This window comes from Cetorhinus maximus, chromosome 1 (genome assembly GCF_964194155.1).
Source record: "Cetorhinus maximus chromosome 1, sCetMax3.hap1.1, whole genome shotgun sequence".
Classification (NCBI taxonomy): domain Eukaryota; kingdom Metazoa; phylum Chordata; class Chondrichthyes; order Lamniformes; family Cetorhinidae; genus Cetorhinus; species Cetorhinus maximus.
The window spans coordinates 171,741,177-171,767,635 of NC_135879.1; the positions used below are offsets into that span (position 1 = coordinate 171,741,177).

The 26,459-nt window shown below is 40.8% G+C and overlaps 1 protein-coding gene across 3 annotated transcripts in view; it reads right to left on the reverse strand.

The window, feature by feature from the left end:
* The window catches only part of LOC144685460 (integrin alpha-2-like), a 171,291-nt gene that overhangs the window by 5,132 nt on the left and 139,700 nt on the right, over window positions 1-26,459 (reverse strand). For all 3 annotated transcript variants that reach the window (XM_078549998.1, XM_078549990.1, XM_078550007.1), the window contains 12 exons: window positions 26,086-26,237; window positions 25,725-25,835; window positions 25,553-25,638; window positions 19,421-19,544; window positions 18,542-18,625; window positions 17,555-17,631; window positions 17,368-17,457; window positions 14,002-14,104; window positions 13,644-13,748; window positions 7,878-7,982; window positions 5,842-5,955; window positions 4,282-4,368 (listed from right to left, as the gene is read on the reverse strand). In XM_078549998.1, coding sequence (XP_078406124.1) covers window positions 4,282-4,368; window positions 5,842-5,955; window positions 7,878-7,982; window positions 13,644-13,748; window positions 14,002-14,104; window positions 17,368-17,457; window positions 17,555-17,631; window positions 18,542-18,625; window positions 19,421-19,544; window positions 25,553-25,638; window positions 25,725-25,835; window positions 26,086-26,237 — 1,238 coding nt within the window. The remainder of the gene's footprint in view (window positions 1-4,281; window positions 4,369-5,841; window positions 5,956-7,877; window positions 7,983-13,643; window positions 13,749-14,001; window positions 14,105-17,367; window positions 17,458-17,554; window positions 17,632-18,541; window positions 18,626-19,420; window positions 19,545-25,552; window positions 25,639-25,724; window positions 25,836-26,085; window positions 26,238-26,459) is intronic.

Genomic DNA, 26,459 nt, shown 5'->3' on the forward strand with positions numbered 1-26,459 from the left:
CACTACAGCATAGGCAATAGCTGTTATGAGTGATAAGCCCAACTCAATTGACATACAGAATGGGTGCTATGGGGTGTCTCCGAAAGTGGAAGGCACCATTGTATCCTACTGGTCAGCCACTGCCCACCTCAGGTTGGGCAGCTCCTAACTAGTAAGATGCTGCCCTGCCACGATCCATCATCTTGGGTGCTTGAAGCTTCAAGTCTCTGTGCAACAAGAGACGGAATCCATCGCACCAGGCAAACAAAACAAACGGAAAGAAAGAAAATGCCAACTGTCTGATTAGCAAGCTAAGGATCATGTACACAGGACTGACAGATAACTTAGAGCTGGTCAATAACATGCTTAAGACAGCTGTGATTGACATGGAACTTGATAGGCTGAACATCAATGTAGCATTCCTACAAAAGACCAGGCTCACTGAGAGTGGATCACTGAAAGATAAGTATTACATGTTCACCTGGCAGGGGAAGCATTCAAAGGATGTGTGTGAGCAAGATGTCGGCCTCGCTGTAAGGAACTCACTATTCTAAATGATTAACACCCCACAAATGATTCAACATGTGTTCTCTCCATCCGCCTTTCAAACAAGAGAAGTTAACCTCATACGTATTTATGCTTCAACAATGTTCTCCACTCCAAAGGCAAAAGCTCAGTTCTATGGGGAGTTTGGCTCTGCTATCAGACCATCTTTACCCACTGGCAGTTTCAGTGCAAGAATGTGCACAAGCATTGAGGCATGGCTCTCCTGCCTTGGGCATCACAGCCTGGGAAAGATAAATGAGAATGGACAGAGACTACATGAGTTTTGCTGCTACTTTGAGTTTGTGTATCTAACAGCTTCTTTCAGAACAAACCATGCCACAAAGTGTCCTGGAGACATCCAAGATCAGGGTATTGGCACCTGCTGAACCTGATCATCACTAGACATGACTCTGAACAGCATTCTCAACACACGCAGCTACCACAGCGCTAACAGATCACTCCCTGGTGTGTACCAGGGTTAGGATGCAGCCCTCAAAGAGTCTTTTTGATTCAAACCAGAAATGCAATCCTCATATCAACATCAACCATACTGCCTATCCAGATAAAAACCAACAGTCCCTCAAATTGATTTGAGCAGGCATTCTTCAGCACATAATCAAAATGGAACATACTTCAAGACACCATTTACAATACTGCACTCTCAACATATGGGAAGCAAGTGTGGAAAAATGCTGTCAGGTTCGAGGCTATCACTGAGATGGAACTTGTCATTGAAGCCAAGTGGTACATTCTCATTCATTACAAGAGAGATCTGAATGCACGACAAGAGGCATTTGATGTAATGTCCAACAGACTGCTAGGCGGTGCATCAAAGACTACTCCTTACAACTCTCTCAGAATATCCAGATGTCCTTTGACATAGAGGATGCTAGGGGGATGAATGAAGAAATTAAAAAGGCAACAGGTCCATCAACAAAAAAAAAAGGCTCAATTGAAAGCAAAGGTGAGTGAGGTCCTTACCGACTGCAATAAACAGTTGGAGGGATGGCTAGAATGCTACCTTGAGTTGTACCCCAGCAAGAATACAGTCACTGTGACCTACTCCTGCTCCTAATTCTTGTGCTCTTACGAACATACAAATCAGGAGCAGGAGTAGACCACTGACCCCTCGAGCCTGCTCCGCCATTCAATAAGATCATGGCTGTTCTGATTATAACCTCAACCCACAATCCTGCCTACCCCCAATAACCTTTCATCCCCTTGTTAATCAAGAATCTATCTAGCTGTGCCTTAAAAATATTCAAAGACTCTGCTCCACTGCCTTTTGAGGAAGAGAGTTCCAAAGACTTACGACCCCCTGAGAGAAAAAAATTCATCTCATCTCTGTCTTAACCCCTTATTTTTAAACAGTGACCCCTAGTTCTAGATTCCCCAACAAGAGGAAACATCTACTCCACATCACATCAAGTCACCTCTTACTCTTCTAAACTCCAGTGGATACAAGCCTAGCCTGTCCAACCTTTCCTCATAAGACAATCTGCCCATTCCTGGTATTAGTCTAGTAAACCTTCTAGTAAGTGCTTCTAACGCACTTACCTTTTTCCTTAAATAAGGAGACCAGTACTGTGCGCAATAACCCAGATGTGGTGTCACCAATGCCCTGTACAATTGAAGCATAACCTCCCTATTTTGTAATCAATTCCCCATGCAATAAATGATAACATTTTATTAGCTTTCCTAATTGCTTGCTGTACCTGTTCATGTGTTACCCCTTCCTGCAGTACAGATGAGTCTTGACCCTGTGACAGCGACTAGAGAGAATGGAGGCAGCAATAGAGGCCATGTGAATTGGAATGGAGCCCAGCCAATGGCTGCCACAGTGCCTCAGCCCTCCAGGTCACTAAGCCAGTTTCCCCAGTGACTTCTTCCAGCCTAGCAGGGAGAGGTTATTTCCCATCTCCAATACGATGGTAGTAGGAGACCGGTAGTCTGCACTGTTGATAATGGAGGCTGTCAACAATTAATGCTAGTTAACTCTGGCTCCTCTGCTACCATCATCCACAATCCTCACCCTGGCGCAATGAAGGGTTCGCCCAAAATTCTAACAGGGTTTGACATTTCAGCTCAGACTCAGCTAACACAGTGATCCCTTCCCATACAGCCAAACATTGATGGGATTCGAGTCACAGTCTTGTCCCCAATTTATATGACTAGGCACAATGGACAGGGCTTATTAGTAGTGATGCGCTCATGAGATTCAGAGTAGTCATTGATTATGCTACTAATTGTATCTGGTGGAAGCTTAAGAACGAACCCCCTATTTCAGTGATCAGTGCGCACTCAGTTTTGGAAGGTATTTAGCTTATGCATCATATTTAAACTGTTGCTTCTTAATAATCTACTTAATAAACTATTCTAAAATCACTTCTGCGTTCTATCCCTTTTGAATAATCTGTGACTCCCAAACTCAAAACTTACAGTGGTGCTTAATGCCACAATAATCTTAAACATAATCATATTATAGTAACTAAAGGCCTATGATTTTTAAATTATCTATGCTATCCTGATCAATTGTAAGAACTTGGGGCTAGAAATTGGATATTATGCCTGTAAATGTGTTAAAAGAATTCACTAAGGGCCAATTTCAGGGACCAATATCCTCTGCAGATGATGCTGAGTTGGGGCATCTTTCAGATATCCCAAGAGACATGGAAATGATAAGCCTAATACCTATTTTAAGTCCCTTCTGGGATATTGGATATCATGGAATGGAGCAGGTGTGGTTTCCTCAGCAGTTGCTGCATCCTATTGCCTGCAAAAGGTGAGTGCTCTGCCACTCCTCATTATCCCAATTATCACCAACTCCCACCTTCAGCCCAACATCGTTTCTGCTCCAATTCCCCAGAGCCTACTTTTTTGCTACTACTTATGCGAGTCAAGCGGTTTAACATTAATTTTCTTTAGCTAGGCGATCTGTCAATGGAAGTGCTATGGGGCACACCCAACTAATATTAATGGGGCTCAAAGTCCAATTTGAGTGGTCTCAGGACAGTCAGTTCGGCAGTACATTTTATTTTGTTATCCTGGGATATCAATTTATCTTCTTCAGATAAATTTTGAAAATAACCCCTTTATCTCCAGCTTTCTCTATTCTTCAACTTTCTGTTTATAACTTTACCCTTAAATTCTTTCCAATCTTTTGAAATGAATTGTGTTTCTGCAGCTTCCTAACTCAAACATTATGAATGTGAAATTCACCCTTGGGCAGCAGCACAAATTGAGCAACAGTGAATTGCGAGTCCATTTTACACTTGGTCTGACATTTAGGCAGAGTGCAAAACCAGTTGCCGATTCACTGTCGCCCATTTTGTAATACCGCCCAACATGGATTTCACACTCCACATTCTGAATGCTTCTAGCACTGAAGTATCAACATTAACGTAGTTTCTGCTTTTCTCCAGATTATTCAGTCTCTGTCTTTGAAATTATGCAGTATGAATATTAAAATATAAATGTTTAATGCATAAAAATAAAATGATTAACATTCAGTTTAATCAGCATAGAAAGTTCATACTGAGACATTGAGTGTTCAAATGGTAGTATCCTCATGTCATTTCAAGGTATTTGTCAATACATTGCTCAATTGCACCTTCCCACTTTAGTTATTCTCCTCTATGTTGCAAGCTCTGTTTAACTGTATTTCAAGTCTTAACTGTACTAAGTCTGAATGATTATATCAACATAACGCAAGAAAATTTGCAACGCAATTACAGCGGTAGTTTTGTGGCCACTTACTGTTAACTTATTGCTTTTGATGATCAGTAATGAGTCCCTTGTATCAATCTGTGCAGATGGAGTCAATGTTACACTTTGGAAGTCAGCCTAAAACAAAGTAAAACTTAGTAAAGTTTAAAAAATTTCACTAGTTTCACACTACATAAACGTGTGAAGTTGTTCAAGGTCACTTAAAAATTGCCTTATTTAATTAAAGTATAAATTTAAAAAAAGTAAATTAATTGGCGCTGCTAGGTACTAGCATCTGTAGTGGTATCCTGACATAAGACAATCACATGATGGACAAGAATCTAAAATGGTGGGTTGAGCAAAACCTCTTATCCAGCTCCTATTTGATTGCATTGTAAAGAACATTGGCCCAAATTAGCAATCTCTGTAGCATGAATTTCCCATTTCCCACCTTGCTTTGAATCCGATGTCAGCTCAAGGGGATCTCCGGTATCCAGCAACAGTAATGCTTTCAAGCAGGCTACGTAACCAATTACGTTAAACAATTCTCACTGACAGCAAGTCATAAAGTTAAAAAAAATCCACATTTTAATCATTTTACTGACAGATAAATAAGATTGAGAGGAGATTTGATAGTGGTATTCAAAATCATGAGGTGGAAGGATCAAGAACCAGAAGGCACAGATTTCAAATAATTGGTGAAAGAATCAATGGAGGCATGAGAAACTTTCTTACTCAGTGAGTGGTTAGGATCTGGAATGCACTGCCTGAGAGCATGGTGGAGACAGGTTCAATTGAGGCATTCAAGGGGGAAGTGGATTATTATCTGACAAGGAACAATGTGCAGGGTTACGGGGACAAGGTGGGAGAATGGCACCGAATGAATTACTCATTTGGAGAACTGACATAGTCACAATGGGCTGAGTGGGCTCTTTCTGTGCCAAAACGATTTTGTGATGACCATCTTAGCTGGGGCAGTTGTAATATTGCTACTTTTGGTGTCAATGCCATGGGGTAGGAAGGAAAAAATCTGTCAATGCTCCCACTCCTGACTGCAATGGGCAGAAGTGAGCTCAAATGTAGCAGGCAGATATGGAATGAAAACAAGAGAGGTACCCAATGTCATTGATATGTGCCTCTTGGCATCAGGGAAGGTAGAAGAGTAGCTGTCCACCTCCAGAAGCGATGTTCAGATCGAGAAGACCAGGGCGGGGAAGGTGGGGGTGGTGGGGGGAGGTAAAAGATAAAAAATTCGATTTTAAAAAGAACAAATAATGGAATATAAAATTTAGTTTTATGTACCATAAGAATTTAATCTTGCTTTCTGTATTAATTATAACCTATCTGTGGGAAAATGAATAGATATATATTGTAAATTAGTTACAGATTTCTAAAATCTTCAGTCACAATTGCCAATAAGATGAACTGCCAATCCTTTCTGATATTATAATTGTAATTTTTGCAAAAAGTTTAATAATTGCCATTTTTAGGACTTCTTACTGAGAGCAGCATTGTAGTTTTTATGAAAAATATTTTTAAGATTAGGAAAAAGTGTAATTTAAACTTGGGGAAAAACTCATCGTAACGAATGATCGGATGGTTGGTACTTACATTTATAAATGTGTTCAGCCAAATCCTCGTAGTAATATTAATAACGTATTCCTTGTTCATGTCAAGGTTGTTAATAGTGCACACAAAGCTTTCACATTTGACATTTTCACAGGTCTGCACAAACAAATAAAATTGAAAGATATTTTTGACTATGAGACGCATCAGTCAGCAAAAATAATTTCCGTAAAATATCCAGACTTTACAGCAGTAATATTGGTCTGCTTGCTGTTCCATTTGCATCCTAAAATAGGATAGTAGCAGCCAGAAAATCAAGCAGGATTTGTTGGCATTTACTTCCCCTCCGCCCAATTTTCAGAATGACCCAATTTTCTGGGGAGGTAGGGGGCAAATGTAAATAAATGAAAGTGCATTCAGGTCCCCTCTACAACACGTGGAAGCCTCCTTAATATATATAAATTGAGCCCAAGTGTTGTCATTGCAATGGTGACAGCATCTTCTGTACGCACCATTTCTTGGTCCTTCTGTGAGTCAGCCAGCAGTCTTACATATTACTTAAAGGGACCAACTGCTGATCCCAGTGACAAATTTAAATTAATGGTATTTCACTTGCTACAAGTGTCTTACATAGTACATCCTCTATCTGTGAAGGTGGTTTTATGAGACTTTTTCAACCATCTAAACAAAGGACCTAAGTTCCTCTTGAACTCCTAATCCATATGGCATACTAGGAGGACGAGGAGAGAAATAAGCATTCTGTTGGAAGGCCAGCACATAGAAGGAAGCCTGTTCATGGACCCCCTTTTTTCACCAAGTAAATTAATAGGCCCAAGAAGAGCATACATGCAATTTTCTGAGCACACTGTTACAAATATGAAGTCTATAAGATTGTTACATTTTGGTATTGTGTCTTTAATTTAGGGTAAAATGGAGGAATGAAGATGGTCATGTGACCGGCTCTGAATTCTGCAGACAACAAGCCTGGGTGACTTGCTTGTTAACTGTTAAAGAGGGGCTCAGGTTGTTTCACTGGGAAGAAGGTGCAAGATATTCATATCTGTAACCAATGACCAGGGCAGTGATGCTGATGTTAGTTAGATTATCAATGATTACAACTGTCACATCGCAAGGAGGTGTTAGTAATGTCAGGTTTGTAAACTGTTATACTCTAATCTATTTATTTCCAAGAAGGAAAGGAGTTGCGGTGTCTAGGAGGATAGCTAATTAGCATTTCTACCTGGACATCTTCAATATCTGAGGAGTCACAAGTGGTACTGAACACTGTGCACTGTGATCTCTGACTACCACTAAAATATCTTTCAGGGCTCAGCAGCTGGCGTAACGAAGTTATCTTACACCAATCCTCCATTCCTCAATTGTTTGATCGTGCACAACAAGTTAAATCTTGATGCCTTTGAGACCAGGGATCTCACATACATACCTGGCTGATGACACATGTGAGAATTCTATACTCAGCAGTGGAAAGTAGATACAATCAGCTCTGTGTATCAACCACTGGAGCCTTGCAGCACTGATTCTAATGCCTAGGCAGGTCTTGTGGTTTTCTCCAGTGCAGCCCAGAGAGTGTATCCCATATCATCAAGTTTTGCTGCATAAGTCTGCTCTACAACAAGCTCTTGAGAGGGAGCTATCACTGGGGGAAGGCCTTCAGCTTTATAAGTTAATGACATGGAGGAATTCAAGATGGTCCAGCTATTCACTACCGCTCAAACTGTTGTTAATAGCTGATTAGAGAACACTTACACAGATGAATCACTACCTTTAGCATTAGCACATCTTTCAAACAGTTGGCCAAGTTCTTCTACATTACTGACTGACTGCCAAAATACCCGTTACATGCCAAGATTTCTGCTCGGTTGGCTTTGGTGACACATGGTTGGCAGAAAGAAGGGCCCTGGCTGCCATAGTAACCAGAGTCAGGGACATACTTGATGGCTGTGTAGTGAAAATAGATTAAGATATTTACATACATTGCCAACCATTTGTTTAATTGATCAAACTAAAAGTAAATGCCAAGTCCAAGAACTAAAATATTAGGTGATAACATTTTGCCTTACCAAATCGTTTACATTCCGAAAACTCTCCTTTTTAAAAGCTGTGGAATGATTTTCTGGTTCGATGTTCAATGCATTAGGTTTTACATCACATTTTATGTTGTTTTCCTGTAATTAATTTAGAACAAACAGGATCACTATTTTGAATGACCAACCACAAAACATACATTGTCCTTAATAACTCCACTGCTAATGAATATTAGTCTCAAATGTGAAAGATAGCTCATTGAATAAGTTAGCATTGATGGATTATGACAGATGCCTGTGGGGTAGGAGTCAGTTTTTTCATTGCTGCAGTACTGGAATATATCCAACTTTGTTAGAATACTCCCTCATCAACTAACACTGTTGACTGTTAAACCTTCTAAAGGGGTAATCTTATGAATCTACACGCAGCTTAGAGCAGTGCCCACCAGAAACACATATCCTTACCCTGATCCTGCTCAATAAAAGAGGAACAAGGATGCTTCCAACATCTTAAGAACAATCAGAATACCAATCAGCGAAAGTGCAATCAACCAGAAAATTGATACAGGTGACCACCACAGGCACAAGTATAAGATTATAAACACATGGCTTGAATGACAGAAACCAAAAAATGTACAGGGAGGCACAAATTTCACTTGTGAAAAGAACCAATAAATCTGCTTATATTATTTTTCTTTGAGTCTACCTTATTACAAACATAAATTGTTGACTGTACTTAATGTAAAAATAATTTTACCTAATGGGAAGAGAAGCTAGAATGACAGAAGAAGAAAGTCAGACTTTTGTTCATGCTTTACTGGATTCTGCATGTATAGTGTTTCATCAAGGTTATTTTACTGAATGAGTATGTATGATCTAGCATCAGCCAGATGGGGGAATTTTTGGCCTTGAGTGACTGCGTGAAACAACTGATTTACATTTCCATTGAAGTTAAGTATCAGTATCTAATATTATAACCTAAAGTCAAAATTACCCCTACAAACATACAAAATCGGAGCAGAAGTAGGCCATTCGGCTCCTCAAGCCTGCTCTGCCATCCAACAAGATCATGGCTGATCTGTTTGTGTTTCGAATTCCACATTCCTATCTACCTCCAATAACCTTTGATTTCCTTGCCCTCCGCCTTCAAAATATTCAGTGACCCCACCTCCATCACCTTCTGAGGAAGAGAATTCCAAAGTCGCACAACTCCCTGAGAAAAATAAATTCTCCTCATCTCTGTCCTAAAAGGGCGACCCCTAATTTTAAAATAGTGCCCCCTAGTTCTGGACTCACCCATAAGAGGAAACATCCTTTCCATGTCCACCTTGTCAATACCGTTCAGGATCTTATATCCTTCAATCAGATCACCCCTCACTCTTCTAAACTCCAGTGGAAACAAGCCCAGTCTATCCAACCTTTTCTCATAAGACAACCCGCTCATTCCTAGTATCAATCTAATAAACCCCATCTAAACTACCTACAGCACATTTATATCCTTCCTTAAATAAGGAGACCAAAACTGCACACAATATTTGAGATGTGGTCTCAATGCCCTGTATAACTGAAGCATAACATCCTTACTTTTATGTTCAGTTCCCCTCATAATAAAGGATAGAGTTCCATTAGCCTTCTTGGTTACATGCTGTACCTGCATACTAACTTTATGACTCACGAACGAGAACACCTAGATCCCTCTGCACTTCGGGATTCTGCAGCCATTTTCATTCAAGTAATATTCTGCTTTTTTATTCTTTCTGCCAAAGTGAACAACTTCACATTTTCCTCCTTCTGCCAGATTTTTGCCCACTAACTTAACCTATCTATATTCGTCTGCAACCTCCTTATGTCCTCTTCACAACATACTTTCTTACCTATCTTTGTGTCATTTGCAAATTTAGCTACCATCCTTTCACTCCCCTCATCTAAGTCTTTGATATAAATTGTTAAAAGTTGAGGCCCCATCACAGACTCCTGGGGGACTCTGCTCGTCACCTCCTGCCAATCAGAAAAAGACCCATTTATGCATACTCTTTGTTTTCTGCCAGCCAGCCAATCTTCTATCCATGCTAATATGTTACCCCCTACACCAGGAGCTTTTATTTTCCACAATAACCTTTGATGTGGCACCTTATCAAATGCTTTCTGGAAAGCACGTCTACAGACTACCCTTTATCCACAGTGCATGTTACTCCTTCAAAAAACTCTAATAAATTGGTTAAACATGATTTCCCTTTCATAAAACCATGCTGACTCTTTCTGATTACCTTGGGCAACATTTTCCCCCCATTGGGGGTGATGGGCCCACCCAGCATGACATCCGCCAGGAAGCGCTGTGTGCTCCCTTTGTGGGCGGGTGGGGGGGTGGATTCCCTGAGCCGGGAATGCACTCTTTTGCGCATGTGCGCCAGAGAACACACAGGTCTCCCTGAGGCAAAGTGCTGCCTTGGGGAGATCTGCTCAGGTTTGAAAATTTCAGTAAAGAAGGGGAAAGAAATTACTGATATGTCCACTCATGTGCCACTGTCACATGAGCTGGAACATGTCAATTTCTTTTATTTAAACATTTTATAAAAATTTTAATACCCTCATGAAACCTCATCCCACGTGTGGATGAGGTTTCATGTTTTTTCAGAAGCCCACCTGGGCTCCCGGCCTGCCCACCAACCTTAAGGTTGGACGGGCAGGTCCATTAATCATGTTAATTAATTTTAATGACCTTAACAGGCCTTTGATAGTTTGGCAGGCGCGCAGCCGATTCGGCTGCGCACCCGCCGAACTGAAAATCTTAATGACACAGGGTGCCGTCAGGACGCACTCCCGACATCACCCTGCGTCATTTTACGCGTTGGCAGGCGGGCCCTGCCCACCCCCAACCCCCCCTCGTTGAACATAAGGTTCTGCCCCTTGAGTTTCTCTAAATGCCCAGCTATCACCCCCTTAATGATTGATTCTAACACCTTTCCCACAGCAGATGTCAAGCTAACTGGCCTATAGTTGCCTGTTTTCTGCCTCCCTCCCTTCTTGAATATTTGTCACTTTCCAGTCTAATGGAACCTTTCCAGAATCTGGGGAATTTTGGAAAATTAACACAAACGCATCTACTACCTCATTAGCCACCTCTTTTAAGGCTCTAGGATGAAGTCTATCAGGACTTGGAGACTTGTCAGCCCACAGCTCCACCAGTTTGCTGAATACTGCTTCCCCTGTGATTGTATGTGATTGTAATTTCTCCTCCCCCTTCCACCCCTTCCAGCTATTACTGGAATTTTTTTTTGTATCCTCTATAGTGAAGACTGAAGCAAAATATTTGTTCATTTTCTCCGTCATTTCCTTATTATCTACTATTAACTCCCCACTGTCACTCTCTAGAGGACCAACACTCACTTTACCTACTCTTTTCCTTTTTAATTACCTGTAGAAACTCTTGTTTTTACGATTCTAGCTAGCTGCCTCTCATACATAATTTCTTTCTCCTGATTAACCTTTTAGTCATTCTCTGCTGTTCTTTATATTCAGACCAATCATCTGGCCCGCCAGTCATCTTTGCACAGTTAAGTGCTTTTTCCTTCAGTTTGATGCTTTCCTTAATTTCTTTAGTTAGCCACAGATGGTGGGTCCTCCCTTTAGAATTTTTCTTTATAGTAGGAATGTACTTATTCTGAATACTCTGAAACATCCCCTTAAATGTCTGCCACTGCTTCTCTATTGATCTATCCCCTAGCTTAGTATCTCAGTTCACTTCAGCTAGCTCAGCTTTCATGTCCACATAGTTGCCCTTATTTAAGTTTAAAACACTGGTCTTAGACCCACTCTTCTCCCTTTCAAACTGGATGTAAAATTCAATCATATTGTAGTCGCTGTTACCCAGGGGTGCCTTCACTCTGAGGTCATTAATAAATCCTGTTACGTTACACAACACCAAGTTTAATATAACCTGCTCTCTGGTTGGTTCTAGAAGGTGCTGCTCTAAGAAACTATATCAAAAGCATTCTATGAACTCCTCATCCAGCCTACTACTGCCAATCCAATTTTCCTGTGTATATGTAGATTAAAATCACCCATGATTATGCTGTCCCTTTATCACAAGCACCCAATATTTCTTCTTGTATACTTTGTCCTACTATTCCTGATCTCCTGAACAAAGGTCATCTCTAACTTTTGCACCAATGCCATCCTTGATCAACAGTACTACCCCTCCACCTTTATGTAGCTTCCTATTCTTCTTGATTAGCATATACCCCCTCAATATTTAGGACCCAATCCTTGTCAGCTTGCAACTAGGTCTCCATAATGGCTATCGGATCACATTTATTTATTTCAATGTGCGTTATCAATTCATTTACTTTGTTATGAATGCTATGCACATTCAGATACTGAGCTTTTAGTTTTATCTTTGTGTTATCTTTATAACACCTAGTCTTGACTACTGGTGTATTCTTCGGTTTTATCTCCCTGTCCCTTCCTATTATTCTATGACCTTCATTTCCCACATTAATTTCTATGTTCTCCTGCCTTGAATCTACCCCTTGATTTGCCACATCTCCCAAGCTTGATCCCTCACCCACCTTGTTTACTTTAAAGCCCTTTCTGCTTCCCTAGTTATGCGATTCGCAAGAACATGCATCCCAGCACAGTTCAGGTGTAGACCATCCCAACGGTAGAGCCCCCACTTTTCTCAGTGCTGATGCCAGTGCCCCACAAACTGGAACCCACTTCTCCCACACCAGTCTTTGAGCCAAGCATTCATCTCTCTATTCCTATTTGCCCTATGCCAATTTGCACGTGGCTCAGGTAATAATCCAGAGATTATTAGCTTTGAGGTTCTGCTTCTTAATTTGGTACCTAGCTACTCATCCTGACTATGCAGAACCTCCTTCCTTGTCCTGCCTATGCCATTGGTACCTACATGGAGCACAATGACTGGATCCTCCCCCTCCCATTGTAAAGTCCTCTCCAGTCCTGATGTCCAAAACCCTGGCACAGGGCAGGCAACACAGCCTTCTGGACTCTCACTCTTTACTGCAGAGAACAGTGTCAATCCCCTCACTATACGGTCTCCTACTATCACTACATTCCTGTTTGCTCCCCCTGCTTGAATGGTTTCCTGTACCATGGTACCATGGTCAGCCTGCTCATCCACATTGCAGATCTCGCTTTTGTCCACACAGGTTGTGAGCACCTCAAACCTTTTGATAATTGCAAAGTCTGAGGCTCCTCCATTACTGTCTGCTCAGTCCCATCACCTGCCTCATTCATGGTCACATCCTACTGTCCTCACTGCTGACCAAAACAGACGACCCCATTCTAAGAGGTATGACCGTCTTCTGGAACAAACTGTCTAGGTATTTCTCCCCCTCCCTTATGTTGTGCAGTGTCTGCAGTTCAGCTTCCAGATCAATAATCCTGATCAAAAATTCTTCTAGCTGCTTACACTTTCTGCAGATGTGTTTGTCGTGGATCGCCTTGGTGTCCAAAATTCCCACATTACACAGCTGCAACATAACAACTGTCCTGCCATTTTTACTTATGTTACTTAGTTAACTTAATTTAATTACTCACTTAATTAACTTAGAATAATTCATATGTATACCACACCTCTTTCCCCATGCACCGAATTCCCACATGAACCTAATTCACTATTCACTCAGTCTCCATTAACTGAAATGGGTGATTAGATTTTCATAGATTTTCTCTGTTCTTCATACAAAAGTTGCAGTTGTCATATGACAAACTTCAGTGCTATTGCAATGCTGCTAGGTACTAATTGCTTATTACTCAACAATTATAAACACAGCATACCTGATTTACCCCAGTAAGGTATAGTAGTCGATTGTCCGTTTTTGTGGATTCTGGTATTTCAACAGTAATATAGGTGGTCTGTACAGGGAAATGCCCAGTATTGACCTTTAAAATATAATGTACATTATTAGTTGTATCCTTTCGATATCATTTTCTGAAAAATAAATAAATTTAGTAATAGGCTTGCAACATCACTAAGACAGGAAATAAATTTCACATGAATGTCTTTCACGCAAACATTAATATCACATCGGACAATTTCATCTAGTTTATTGTCCTTCATGTATGAAGTGGAGAATATTGAAGAGGAAATGCCAGTAGGATGAAACAGTGCTATGCAACAACAAAACATACTTACTCTGAGGGTAATAACATATTCTGGACCAATTTCATCTAATTTATGTATTATTTTGGGAACCAGTTTTTCAGGAGAAATTTCATAGTAATTTATGTTAGTAACTCTGCAACATCAAAGAAAGAAGAATCAAAGCTGTGGCTGAGAATTGGAATATAAACTCATGAATACAAAATACAACATATTTCAGTTCATCACTTTAATCCATTTTTTATTTTGTTAGCCATTATTTTATAAAGCATCATATGGAATCCCGTACCTATAAAGGTTTCCTTTTCAAGAATATATCTAAGGTATTTAAACAGAATGGCGTTAGGGCCGGTATTTTCTTAGGTTCAAAAGATCAGGATGCAAAGGTGAAACCATAGAATATTTTCAGCACAGAAAGAGGCAATTAGGCCTGTAAAGCCCATGCTGGATCCCTGCAAGAGCAATTTGGCTAGTTTCTCTGCCTCCACCCTTTCCTTGTAGTCATGCAAAGTTTTCTCCTTCAGGTTTTAGCCAATTCAAAGCCAAGATTGAATCTTACTCCACCATCCTTTCTGGCAGTGCATTCCTGTTCATAACCACTCCTTTATAGTTGGTGATGATGCAGCAAGATGAGATTGGTACCCAGAGACTTTGTCCACTCTACACGCAATAGCAGGAATCTTCCAGAGAACCAGGCTTTGAGGAGGTTTAGGCTTGAGACAGGCTTTGTTGTCAGCCTGGAGCCAAGCTTTGCTGTTGACAGACTAGATATTTAACAGCAGACTACCCTCAGAGTCCAAGAATGTAACGTTAACATTTTCCAACAGCCAAAGGGGCTTAGGACATGTCTGTTGCCCACTGAGGAGTCAGTTTTAGGGTAACAATCAGTTTCTATGCCTCTGGTAAAAATCCATTGTCCACCTTAGGAGATAGATGGCGGTTGTTAGTGCCTCTGTAGGCATAACAAGTTTCAATGGCTCTCTCTTTGTTATAAGCCCTGGCTGGGGAGACAGACTTTTTGCTGCCCCCTTATTTCATTGATTGTAATGGGTCCACACAATGATAGGTGTGTGATTCCACAAGGATGAGGGTTGAGCTTTGTCCTGTAATTACTGTTGGAAGTTTCCAGAACTGCAGCCACCTTGAAAATCATGTGACCTGTAGCAGCCATGTTTTTGGTCCCGCAAAGTCCATTTTAAAATAAACAGAAAGTAATGGTTGATTTGAACAGTTTATGATCTCTTACATATCTTATGGACATGACACTCATGTTGCCTCTGTTTCTTTTGCCAATAAACTTAAATGAAGTTAAATATGGGCCATCTGATTATCGATTGTTCAGTCATTAGAAACAGTTTCTATTTATTCTATCTAAACCCTTCAAAACTTTATAAACTTCCATCAAATCCCTTTAGGTTTCTTGGTTCTAAGGACAATGACCCCAACTTCTTTTAATTCCTCGTCCCTGGAGCCATTCTAGTAAATCTCTTCTGAGCGCCCCACAAAGATTACAAATCCTTCGGATGCACAGAATTGGGAAGCATAGTCACAGTGGGATTGAACTGTTTTATTTAGGTTCAGAGAAACCTCTTGGTTTTGTACTCTATGCTTTTATTTATAAAATTTATTTATAAAGCCCATTGGTTTCAATATGATACAATTTACAGCCATGGCTTTGTCAGAGAATTACACACAACTTGGTCATTCACATTATGAAACCAGCTCTGCTTCTTTGCGCCTGGTCCTACGCAACATCCAGACAGCAGCGTCCAAAAGACTTGAACCTCCCAAGCACCACAAACAACAACCCCATGTAGAAATGGGAATATTTTGAACTAACAATGATATATTCGATTCACATGACTCCTAGTTTCAATTCCAAGTTTAAAAATGGCAAAACCTGCCAGTAAATTAACATATTATTGCAGGTGAATTGGCTGGTGCTAATTCTAATCACACAAGTGGGCATTGTTAACATTGTTAGCATTGAGTGATAAATATTTTCTCACTTTAAATTGAAACCAACACTTACAAATGTCCAGCATAAAGCATATAATAGGAGAGCAATGTACTGCAAATGCTCGAAATCTGAAATATAAACAGTTAGCGCTGGAAATACTCAACAGGCCAGGCAGCATCTGTGGAGAGAGAAACAGAGTCAATGCTTCAGGTCCACAATCTGCACTAGTTCTGATGAAGGGTCACTGACCTCTGTTCTCTCTGCATGGATGCTGCCAGATGTGCTGAGCATTTCCAACACTTCCTGCTTCTATTGGAGCAAAACTAACCCCTTTTGCCAGCTGCCCAAAAAGCAACTAGACACAACATCAAACTTGAATTGCAAAATGAAAAGTTAAGGTATGAAGAAAAGACAAACAACTTGCTGAGCAAAAAAAAGTCAAGGCAATAAACTGATCACTTTAAAAATGAGCAATTGATAAAAATGGCCATTAAAAAGTGCCAAGCTAACGAATAAAACCTTTTTTTTTGCTTAAGAAGTAGAGCAAGAGAGAGACAGACTGTAGGCCCCAAGTCCTGGTCATCATGGAAGGGGGAGGGGATCAGCGATGAACTCAGGAATTGCGTTAGTTAACACTGACCTTGTGTTTACCTCTGGTGGTGCATACTCCACAGACACATTCACTTCAAGGGAGGAGGTCAGGAAGCCAGGGGTAGGGGTCACACCATTGAGGGAAGAGAGATCAGGAAGGGCCAGAGCTACACAGTCAACTGAGGGAGGCGAGGTTGTGAAGGGCCAAGACGACAACATCAAGGCGGGAGGTCATGAAGGGCCTTCTTGGGGTAAACCAAATGTAGAGGTGAGGCACTAGGTGTTTTACCTCACATTGTGCTCCAGCCGCCTCCAGTCAAGTCTGAAGTGAAGAGTAAAGAAAGCATCTGGCAATGCCCAGCAAAAACAGAAGAGTCCAAGAGGTAAGCAAAAAAGGAGGGACTGGGGAATCTGCCATGTCCTATTCAGCCAATGATTGCTATTGTTCAGAACAACAGCAATCACTGACTGAGTTCCTGTTGATTGGGATGATATATCTACCATATTGGCTGCTTTAAACACTGCCAGAACAACTTGCAGCCAATCTGGCAGGTAGACCATCTCCACTAACATGCTATACAGCCAATGAGCATGGGCACATTTAGAGCATGGGCCCTGGTGTTTTGCATCCACCCTCTCCCAGACCCTGTGTTCAAGGACATTAGAGATGAACAGGATGTTTGGGGACAGGATTATAGTTTACAAGAACACAGGAGTTAACAGCAAAAAAAATGCCTGTTCTGATCACTGACATCCCTCATTTTGATGACCACAGATCATTAAGAAAGTTGATTAAATAATAAACTGCAAGAGAATACTATACAATAGGTCTTATACATCCTCCATACCTTGAGAAGAGAATTTCAGTATCATACTTTACAGTAAAGCTGACATTTGCGGTGTTGTCAAAATTAGTTTCTGGATCTTCATAACTCTCACTGTAAAATAAAACAGCTATGATATTACTCAAACTTCCAAATAGAAATTGTAAAACATAAAAAGTAAATTGTCTGAATTATTATGATCAATATTTACCTTTTAGCATGAAAGTTCACATATGTATCTTTCTGTGGTTTGTTGACATTAAAATCAAAGATAATTTTGAAAGAGACCTATCAACATGCAAAAAGAAAAATTGAATTTAATGTATTTAACTTTTAGTTTTGCTCTGACTTAAGCATTTAGTCACAAGATAATTTCTAAATCAATATTTAATAAAGAATAACTGTAAGGGACTGTAAGCAAAAAAGGTGGGAACGTTAGGCTTCAGGGAAAACCATGAATTATGAATACCCATACTGAATTTTAAATTATGGTCTTTATTGAAAATGCTTTCAACCAGAGCCCTATCCACTGCATCTCTAAGGACTCTGGCTGCTTAGTGACTGTTTCATCATGCTTTCTCATCCTGCTGTTCATTCTGATACTCCTCCTGCTGCAGCTCCTCCTCACCTGTTTCAAGTTCAAATCCCTTTTCTTGGGCCATTGTGAAGCATGCAGCATCTTTTCATATTCTGACAACACTTTCTGGACCAAACTGATTTTCATTATCTTCCTGGGTTCCCACTTGTAGCTAGATGCAGTTGGGGGTTTGAGGACTATGGAGGCATGTGTAGTCAGCATCTTAGTAGATAAACCAGATCTCATAGGGGTCATCCATCTCGCTTAGGGTCATCTTCTGATTACTTCCTCACCTACCTAGCCTCTTCTCTCACTTTTTTCAACTTCCACGATGACCTTCACTATGGGTATTGACCCTTTGCCTTGGTACCTGAATAAGAGATTTTGGAGGGGTAATTTTGGAAGTTAAGAATGGAAAAAACAGATTCCAGTGTAGATTTTCTCCTTTGAGCGTTTATTCTGTGGCCAGTTTAACATCCACTGTCTTCAGTGTAGACTTGGTAATTCACCCCTCTGATCTCTGATGTATTTAAAAATCATAAATTGCATGCATTTCAATTCCAATCTTGTATTATTAATGAATCCAGTAAAGTGTTCTTAACAAAAACTAAAAAAAATCACCTTATCTCCTCCTTTTAAAAATGGCAACCCAATGTCACAGGATACCAAATTTGAGTTTTCTTCACTACAGTCGGTGCCTTCAGCCTGTTAAAATGAAAAGGTAAAACACCCATCATATAGTTTAAATATACATTTCTCTCTCTCTCTCTCTCATATCCCTATCTCACTCCAATAGCTTTATAATAGAATAGACTACTTATATTTATGAAATTTCTATAATCTATAGATTTGTTTAGGTGAAATTATTGTTCAAGAACATTATTACAGATAGTGCAGCACAATTTTACTAATCTGGAAAAAATTGGGGCTGTGCCACATTTTGCAATTGGAATCCCTTCGGCATGATATGAATTGTCTACTGACACATTACAAGCTTGTCCAGTCAGCTAAACCTGAGGGGAGCAGAAAGTCTGGTCAGGAACCTCTCTCAAGGGCTGCAGCTCACGATGGAAGCATAATTTGGGGTGGTGGCATGAAAGTCAACTAATTGTTCACAATAGCACACTAGAGGCATGTGGGAAACACTGTTCCCATTGATGCTGAAGGGTTGGAGGTCTGACTGTAGGAAATACAGCAAAAAAGGTGGCCTGTTTGAAGGCTGAGTGCCCCACTTCACAAGTCTAAGAATGGATGTGTAGGGCAGGGGATAGGTCAGTCTTTCCTTGTCGGAAATGGTCATGGTCTGGCAATGATGCAGTATGAATGTTACCTGTGATAGGCCACTCAACTTCTCTGCCCAACTTTTCCCTCTATCCTCCACACAGAGGTAGCTTAATACTCAAGTGGAAAAGACAAAGATCTACCTCTACATTTTTGTTTCTAGTATATAAGGGCTATGGTACCCTGTAAAGTATCATATAATTAAAATGTTATACTCACTGATGCAAAAAAGATGTTATCAGAAAAATGGACAGCGACTTTAGCATTAAACGCATTTTCCTTCTTGTTCTCTGTCTCTACATTAATAGTTATTTGTTTTTGCTTGCTACTAACAATGTAGTTACTGTTGGTAGAAATAAGACATTTATTAATTTAAGATATATATTTGAAAACACAGTGAGAAATGGTAAATTATAGTCAAGTAAAGCCATAAGGAAGAAATACTATTATAGAAAGACTTGCATTTAGATAATGCTTTTCATGATCACCTGATGTCTCAGAGCACTCTATGGACAATGAGAAGTACTTTTGAAGCGTCGGGACTGTTAGAAAGTAGGAAATCCGGCAGCCAATTCTCATAAAGCAAACACGCACAGACAGCAAAGTGATATTGGCCAGATAATCTGTTCTGGTGATGCAGATTGAGGGGTAAATATTGGCCAGGACAACGGGGATAAGTCCCTTGCTCTTTGTCAGAATAGCACTGAGGGACCTTTTGCATTCATATGAGCAGACAGAAGGGGCCTCGGTTTAACATCTCAGCTGAAAGACAGGGCAGCACCCCCTCTGTACTGCAGTGGAGTGTCAGCATTAATTTTTGTGCTTAAACCTTTAAGTTGGATTTGAACCTGGAATGTTATGACTCGGAGGTGAGAGCGCCACCAACTGAGCCATGACTGACATGTTAGTTCCTATTGACTGAAAAAGGTTGTTTTTTTTTAACCTTGTACCTCAGTGCATTACACCAAATTTTTTCAAAGATAGGAACGCAATTATACATTTAAAGAAAATACTTGTCCATAACCTTGATGATATCCTGCCCTATTCACCTTGAAAAAGGTGATATTAGTCTGAGAAAGACTCTATGAGCAGAATTTTCCAGTCGGCGTGCAGGGGCAGGCCTGACGTGCCGACGCGTAAAAGGATGCGCGATGACATCAGGCGTGCGTCCTGATATCACCATGTACCATTGCAATATTTCATTCGGTGGGCACATGCCAGAATCGACTGCATGCCTGCCGAAATGTAAACGGCCTATTAAGGCCATTAAGAAATCAATTGAGCCACTTGAGAATGCTGCCCGTCCAATCTCAAGGCTGGCGGGCAGGCAGAAAGCCCGAGCAACCTTCGAATCTTGCAGGAAACCTCATCCATGAGCGGGATGAGGTTTCCTGAAGCTTTTATTAAATAAATAAATAAATAAATTTTCATAAATATAAAAGCATGTTCCCACTCATGTGACACAGTCACATGATGGGACACATTTCAATAAATTTTTTAATCAATTTAATTATTTTAATATCCATTCAAACCCCTGAGGCAACTCTGTGCCTCAGGGAGATTGCTGTGCTCTTTTGTGCGCATGCGTGAAAGAGCGCTGGCCCCCACTCTTCCTCCTTCCCCCGCCCGCACAGGGTAGCACTGAGCGCTACTGGCCGTGTATTACACTGGACGGGCTTTAATTGGCCTGTCTGCGTCAAATGGCGGAGCGGTGCCAATCGCAGGTGACGATCAGCTCCCGGCCCGTCCCCGCCCAGCTCGCCCGTCATAGGAAAAATCCTATCTGTCGCTAACTGTGGAAGTTAAGGATGATATCAAATTGAAAGAAAAGGTGCAAAATGCTGCAAAAATTAGTAGTAGCACAGAAGATTGGGAAAACTTTAGAAACCAGCAAAGGATGGCGAAAAAAAAGGGGGTAAATTCGAATATGAGAGAAAACTAGCAAGAAATATAAAAACAGACAGTAAAAGCTTCTACAAGTGTACAAAAAGTAAAAGAATAGCTAAAGTGAGTGATGGTTCCTTAGAGGATGAAACTGGGGAACTAATAGTGAAAAACAAGGCAGAGACTTTGAACAAGTATTTTGTTCTTGTCTTCACAGTAGAAGACACAAAATGTATCTATCCCACAAATTATAGAAAATCAAGAGGTAAAAGGGAGGGAGGAATCTATATTAATCACACTCACTAGAAAAAAAGTACCAGGAAAACTAATGGGACTAAAGGATATCAAGTCCCTGGACCTGATGGCCTTCATCCTAGGGTCTTAAAGGAAGTGATGGCAGAGATAGTGGATGCATTGGTTCTAATCTTCCAAAATTCCCTAAATTCTGGAAAGGCCCCAGCTTTCACTAATCACTAATGTAATAAATGGTCACTTGGTAGAACACAACTTGACTATTGCTGAAAAAAGAGATATGTTGTCAAAGCTTTATGTTTTGCACTCATCAGAACAGACACAAGAATACCAAATTTCAAAGGCAACAACAATTTACACTTCATGAGAAACAGGGTGCTGATTGTTTGGTAAGTGGACTCTGATTGGTCAAGGCCTTGCCATGGAGAATGCACAAGGGAACAATGCCCCCAAGCTTTTGTTTAGTAGAAAAGGTGCAATTCCTGAGACAAATTCCTTTTGCCTGCAGAGGACTGGGCCTGCATATTAATTTATGTAGCTTCCAGCAAGCGTAAATGAGTGACTGATAATCGTAAATTGTTTGTTAGCGTATGTAACTCTTGGCACATTCGAGATTGTTCAGTAAGTGCTGCACAAACTATGCCTGTTGTGAACAGCTGAAGCAACATACTGTTTGATACGATCCGCCAGTCTTTGGGACATATGGCTGACATACCCAGCATCAAACCGGCATGGAAATTCATATATCACATTATTCATTTGTGCGATAGGTAGAACATCTTTGCATCTGACAGCAGCATCTTGTTAATGGAGAATACCACTTGTGTTGGTTCTGCATTGTAGCAGCATGACATGGCTAGCTTCATCTGTTGCTCAAATTTTTGAGACAGCTTATTCTTCCAGGGTAATCTGAGCTAGACTGGGCACTTTTCAGAACGGAAAGTGGCAGCCTTAGGCCCATTCATGAGTTGGCGCGATATGCAGTGAGCAATGATCTGATCGGGGTAGCCACTACCTCACAGGATGGCTTTGATGGGCCTTAATTCTGCAGCAACCTTGAGCATAGGTGAGAACTGTGAAGTTCAGGCTAGACTTTTGCTCTACATGCATTTTACATTATTTTATGAGTAAAGACATTTTTCACAAATCTGTTAACGCTTTCTCAGAAGTTGTTTTATTTTAAACTTTCACTTATTGACTGGCTAGTTAAGTGCAAAAGCAGAATAGCTCGGGCCCTATTTACGAGATTACCGATTAGGCCAATCTTACACTGGGTGGAGCTGTAGGAATCCCAATGCATATATTGACCAGTGAAGGTGCGCTTGTGGTAGACAGTAGTAGGGAACCTTTAAGGGAATTTCTCAACTAGCACATTGTGGAATGGGAGTTCGTTAGACTGCACCATTGCAGAGGTGAATTTAAGTGCAGGATGGAGCCTATTAGTGTGTGTAAGGAAATTCTTACACGCAGCTGCAGATTCAAACATAGGAAATGTGTCATCTACATATCGGAAAACGCAAAGGGTAGGAGGCTAGGAAACTTTCTATCGAAAACCTGTTTCTCATGGAAATCGGCGAAAATGTTGGCAAAGACTGGGCCATGGCAACAACAACTACAAATGGTCTGCATATCGATAGCAATGCCGTGTCCATGTGCTCATTCAACAGTCCATTCAAGGAACTCATAGATACTTGCGCCGCGTCAGTATATCTTGGCAATCTAGACAGACTGCCATTGTTTGAATCTGTACTCATTGAACTTATGAACTTAGCAACCTGTGCAGCTGAGTTCAGCTTTAAAGACACAGTACATGCCCAAATATATGGCATTGCCAAGGTATCCATGGGACTGCAGAAATGCTGCAGTATTGAGGGATCTGTGTGTCTTTGTACATGAATAATAAAAAACTAAACATGCAGGTATGGCAAGTAATAAGGAAGGCAAATAGAATGTTGGCCTTTATTGCAAGAGGATGAATTATAAAAGTCAGCAAGTCTTTCTACAAGTGTACAGGGCATTGGTGAGACTGCACCTAGAGTACTGTGTACAGTTTTGGTCTCCTTACCTAATGAGGGATAGACTTGGATTGGAAGTAGTTCAGAGAAGGTTCAATAGGTTGATTCCTGGAATGAAGGGTTGTCTTATGAGGAAAGGATGATACTCATTGGAGTTTAGAAGAATGAGAGGTGATCTTATTGGAACATAAGATCCTGAGGGTGCTTGACAAGGCAGATGCTGAGAGGATGTTCCCCTCATGGGAGAATCTGAAACTAAGGAACACAGTTTCAAAATAAGGGATCTCCTATTTAGGACGGAGATGAGGAGGAATTTCTTCACTCAGAGGGCCGTTAATCTTTGGAATTCTCTTCCTCAGACAGCAGTGGAGGCTGGGTCATTGAATATATTCAAGGCTGAGTTAGACAGATTTTTGATCTATAAGGGAGTCAAGATTATGGGAGGCCAGCAGGAAAGTGGAGTTAAGGCTAAATCAGGTCAGCCATGATCTTATTGAATGGTGGAGCAGGCTCGAGGGGCCTATTTATCCTGCTCCTATTTTTTATGATATTATAATCTTTGCCTTGGCCCTGGAGCCTAGAGAAAGATTTTCCCCCGGTTGGGGGTGGAAGTGCTGCAGTAGGCGTGGGCGGGTCTGCCTCCGATTGGCGCCCCAGATCGGGGGCACGCCGCCATTTTATGTGGGCAGGCCAATTAAGGCCCGCCCAGCGTGACGTTCACCAGGAAGCACTATGTGCTACCTGTGCAGGCCGGGGCGGGGGGGGATTCCCTCAGCCGGGAGTGCGCTTTTTCTCGCATGTACACAAAAGAGCGCACAGATCTCCCTGAGGCTAAGTGCTGCCTCAGGGAGATCAGCTTCGATTTAAAGCTTTTAATAAACATGTTTAAAAATTTTCCCTGTCATGTCCTCTCATGTGACACTGTCACATGAGTTGGGACATGTCCATAAGTTTTATTGAAACCTTTCTTAAAAATTTAAATACACTCCTGAAACCTCATCCCGCCTGTGGATGAGGTTTCATGCTTTTTCTGAAGCCCGCCAGGGCTCCTGGTCTGGTGTCCATTAACGACCTTAATTAGTTTTTCAATCGCCTCAATAAGCCGTTGACAGGTCGGCGGGCACGCAGCTGACTCGGATGCGCCCCCGCCGACCTGAAAATGGAAAAGACGCGGGATGACGTCAGAAGTTCCACCCGACGTCATCCCACGTCATTTTATGCATCGGCAAGCGGGCCCCACCCCCTGCTCGCCGACCAGAAGATCCTTCCTGTAGGTTTCTTATCTTTACAAAAGGGATGCTGGTATCTTCATAACATTATGATTTGCAACGTACAGTAACTTGCCAGAATTTTAAACCCAGTCAGCAATATTATTAAGATAGATTCAGTCAGCAATATCATCAGCATAGTTTCAGTCAGATGAAAAGAAATATTGTTCTCTTCCAGCTCTATACTGCACAGTTTGTTTTTAAATTTGCTTTTGAGTTGTGGGGAACACTGGCAAGGCAGTCTGTTCAACCCTAATTGCCTTAAGTACATTAAGAAGCCGCTTAGTTTAGGACAGAACTCACATTTTAAACGTATTAGTATGGAGTGGCATGTCCCTTCCCTGAAGGACATTGGTGAATCAGCAACCTTTATATCAATCCATTAGCTTTCTCTGTCCCATCTACTTGGCTCCATCGATTTCTGGGGATTTCTCTGCTTTTAGAAGGCTAAGAGCAGTAAGTTAAGAGTTAAGAGGTAATGTTTCCGCCTCATTTTCTTCTTTGGTTGCTAACCAGTGCCTATTTTTATGCGTACCCAGGAGAGCTGTTTCAGAAAATGTTTCATTGTTGCTATTGCAGGCCCATCAGGCCTGAAGCAATGAAGGGCAACAGGGCAGTATTAATCCTGCACTTTGAGAGTGGCTGTGGGCCATGCAATATCCAAATGCAGAAAGATTCAAGTCTGCACAGGCTTGGTATCCTTTGGGTACATTGCACCTGACTAACATCTAAAGGAAAATCATCCCTGGAATGTTTGGAGTGCTTAGCATTGAAGAACTTAAGAGCAATAAGGGAGCCTCAACGTTAACAATAGGAAAGAATGTATTGATTCTACCTAGTCAAAATTAGGATATTTTATTCCTCAATAAATGCTCTATTAAATGAAGCAAGCTAGTAGGTTCAACTAATTAAATATAATTAGATTTTCCCACCTGCTGTTTGGAATATTTGAATGAATTTTAATAGCAAGATCTGTTATGCATTCTTCATCATCACCACAGTCTTTGGAGAATGGAATCTGAAACAGTTTGAATGGAAAATTAAATTGCATACACGTAATTCAGCATCAAATAAAATCTATCTGTGCTATCTCCTTGAACTTACAAAAAACTCCCTGGACCTTGCTGTTTGGACATCGAGGCTAGGACCAGCTTCAGTATCTTTTGGAGCAAAGTCTAAACGTAGACTAAGAGGGCTAACGATATCTGTTTTGTCCTAGTTAGGAAAGAATCACAACTATAATTTGAACACAACATCTAGAATTATATGGAATATACAATGAAAAACACACATGCCTAATGCAAAAGCAATTGTAATTGCTTACAAAACATAGGCTTGTTATAAAGTTGTTTTGCAATACTTTTGCACTTTATTTAAATTTCAATTAAGCAATCGAGCCAGATATAGTAATCAAGAGCGTGAAATATTCTCCAATTTATAAAAAATAATTTAGCATCATACTTACATTGACATAAAAGCTAAATTCTTTGCACTTTAGCGTGTGATCAACTTTAATGTCCTCTTGTATTTCTCGCATATGGTTTGTTTGAAACAATGCTCGTGAAGTAGCATGAGATGACTTGAGACTTACATCAAATGTTGCATTGTACCTAATGTCTGAAGAGTTTGAAAAGGATTATTTTAAAAAGTAATTTCTCTGTGACCTACATAATCTAATACAATGTAATCAAATGAGAGAATAGCTTTCAAAAATTGTAGCTCATTAGGACAGGTGTTGCATTCCTGCACTTGCATAGAAAGCTGGCATGGAATGGGGAAGGGGTATTGGAGGTGACCGTCAATGAACCAGGACATCAGGGAAAATGCCTTTGGACTATT